This window comes from Diaphorina citri, unplaced genomic scaffold, assembly GCF_000475195.1.
Source record: "Diaphorina citri unplaced genomic scaffold, Diaci psyllid genome assembly version 1.1 scaffold177, whole genome shotgun sequence".
Lineage (NCBI taxonomy): Eukaryota > Metazoa > Arthropoda > Insecta > Hemiptera > Psyllidae > Diaphorina > Diaphorina citri.
The window spans coordinates 288592-290961 of record NW_007377614.1 but is presented as its reverse complement, the minus strand read 5'-3'; the positions used below and the strand labels follow the sequence as shown (position 1 = coordinate 290961).

The window sequence follows — 2370 nt, the reverse complement described above, 5'->3', positions numbered from 1 at the left end:
ATGAACTCTTCTCTTTTCTCGCGACATTTCTTTTGTACTAGTCTTCTAAGTTCTTTGTATCTTTCTTTGCCATCCGCATCCGTTCTGTTCTTGAATTTCTTCCTTTCTTCCATAATTTCTAAAATTTCTTGTGTCATCCATTTTTGTTTGGCTTGAAATGGTATTTTGCCAATAACATCTTCTGCTGTCTTGGTTATGGCTTCTTTCAGGATGTTCCAGTTGGAGTTAACATCTTCATCTGCATCTGCTTCGTTGTTGGGAAGAGATAGAGTGGTGTTTAATTTTTCCTCAATACCCTGGGCAAAAAGGCTTTTGTTGGTGGGGCATTTGATTTTTTCTAGATTCCATTTTCTTGATACGGCTTTCCTTGCAAGTTTTTTCAGCCTTGTAATGATGTCGGCAACTACTAGGTTGTGATCGGAGCCACAATCAGCACTGGGTCTTACTTTGGCATTGGTTACGGAATTCCTGAAGCGTTTGCTTACGCATATGTAGTCGATTTGGTTTTTTATTGCGCCGCCAGGAGAAGTCCATGTGTGCCTGCTGGATTGCTTCTGCTCAAACCAAGTATTAGTTATGAAGAGTTGTTTTTCTTTACATAGGTTTACCAGATCTTCGCCTGAACTGTTGAGCGTTCCTAAACCATGGGGACCGACTATATCTTCAATTTTTGCATTACCAACTTTCGCATTCAAGTCTCCAATTAGGATAAGATTTTCTTGGAACTTTTTGTTGTCATCAATTGTGGTTCTTATCATGTCATAGAATTCAGCCTTTTCTTCATCTGAGCTGTCCAACGTTGGAGCATAGCACTGTATTATGAATATATTCACTGGATTGGCATTGATTTTAATTCCAATTATTCTTTCAGATATCATATAAACACTGGTCACTTGGTTCATTAATTTCTTATTTAGAATGAAAGCTACACCTCTCCTGCTTTTGTTGCCACCACAGTAAAAGATCTTAAAGGAGTCTCCATTAGGTAGTGTGGATGTGAAATCGCCAGCGTCATTCATAAAGGTTTCGCTGATACCAAGGATGTCTAGATTCAAGATTTCCATTTCATTGAGTATATTTTCCAATTTACCAGGTGCATTCATACCACCGACATTCCATGTTGCAATTCTAAGGTGATTTTGTTTAGTGAAAGTTGATTTCTTTTGTGATAAAGAAGGGTTACTCATATTAGCATATTTCCCACATGTGGTCATACGAGAACCAACCAACATGCGCTGAGGGCCAATCAGGTCGCGCGGCAAAGTTTCATCCGAGGCTGCGCTATTTCTTCCGGTCACTTTTTCATTTTTATAGATAAACTGTTTTCATTATTATTATTACCTTTTTCTTAAAACACACACACACACACACACACACACACAAGGGTATATTTTTATGACAGATATTTGAAGGGAATTTTCGTGAGACCAAAAATGGAACCGCTCAGTTCTAGTCATTAAGAATTTTAGTCAGCTCCCATGGCGTAGTGGTCACTGCGCTCGCCTTGCACCTCCCCGGGTTCGATTCCCGGTGGGGTAAAGAAATTTGTATCATGCAAATGATTGATTCCGTGACTGGCTGTTGCGGGGCCCAGTCAGCCTCGTGAGGAAAATGAGTAGCTATGACATATAAATGCACATAGCGACCGGTGCCAGCATGGTAGGTAAACACATTGGATTTTAGGATTATTGAGAGATTGGAAAAATCCTACACTTTTTTTTTCATTAAGAATTTCACCAAATCTCATCAAAGTGGACCAGGCAATCCCGAGCTTTAACGGAACAATCATTCAAACAAACACATAATCAAACAAACATCTAAAGCAAATGCGAAACGGTCGAGTTAAAACTTAAAACCTAAACCTCATTACGTTCGGTCAAAAATAATATACATATAAAAATTACCTAGTAGTCAATCTCAATCATTTGATAACAACTTTAATACTAATGGTTTTGTGAACTGTAGACCTCACACAGATTCTTTTTCCTAAGCTGAGACTTATCTCTTATGTGCTATTATACGAATAATTGCATTTCACATGTATTGAAATAGAAAAGAAGGTACCACCACGTCTTCTGTAATTAAAAGGACAAGGAACAGGTTTTATCTGAGCGCACAGCAGTGCGCCAGGCCAAGTTCCAGTAAGCACGCCTGTGTATCTTTACACGAACCGATTCGGCAGGTTTTTCTCACCTTCATAGATCGGCAACCTCTAGAGATAAACTTTTGAAATTCAGGACACATATTTAGGTAAGGTATACTATAAACATGCCTTGAAAATTTGAGCTCTTAATATCAAGTAGTTCCGGAGATATAGAGGCTCAAAAATCGCAATTTCTTTACTCATTCACTCACTCTGACTCACTCATC

The 2370-nt window shown here is 38.7% G+C and overlaps 1 protein-coding gene across 1 annotated transcript; it reads right to left on the bottom strand.

The window, feature by feature from the left end:
* Positions 1–22: 22 nt before the first annotated feature.
* Positions 23–1103, bottom strand: LOC103505488 (craniofacial development protein 2-like; the record flags this gene model as incomplete). The annotated part of the gene is made up of 1 exon (XM_008469822.1): positions 23–1103. A coding segment is annotated over exon 1 (1081 nt), but the record flags the coding sequence as incomplete, so codon positions are not given.
* Positions 1104–2370: the final 1267 nt, after the last annotated feature.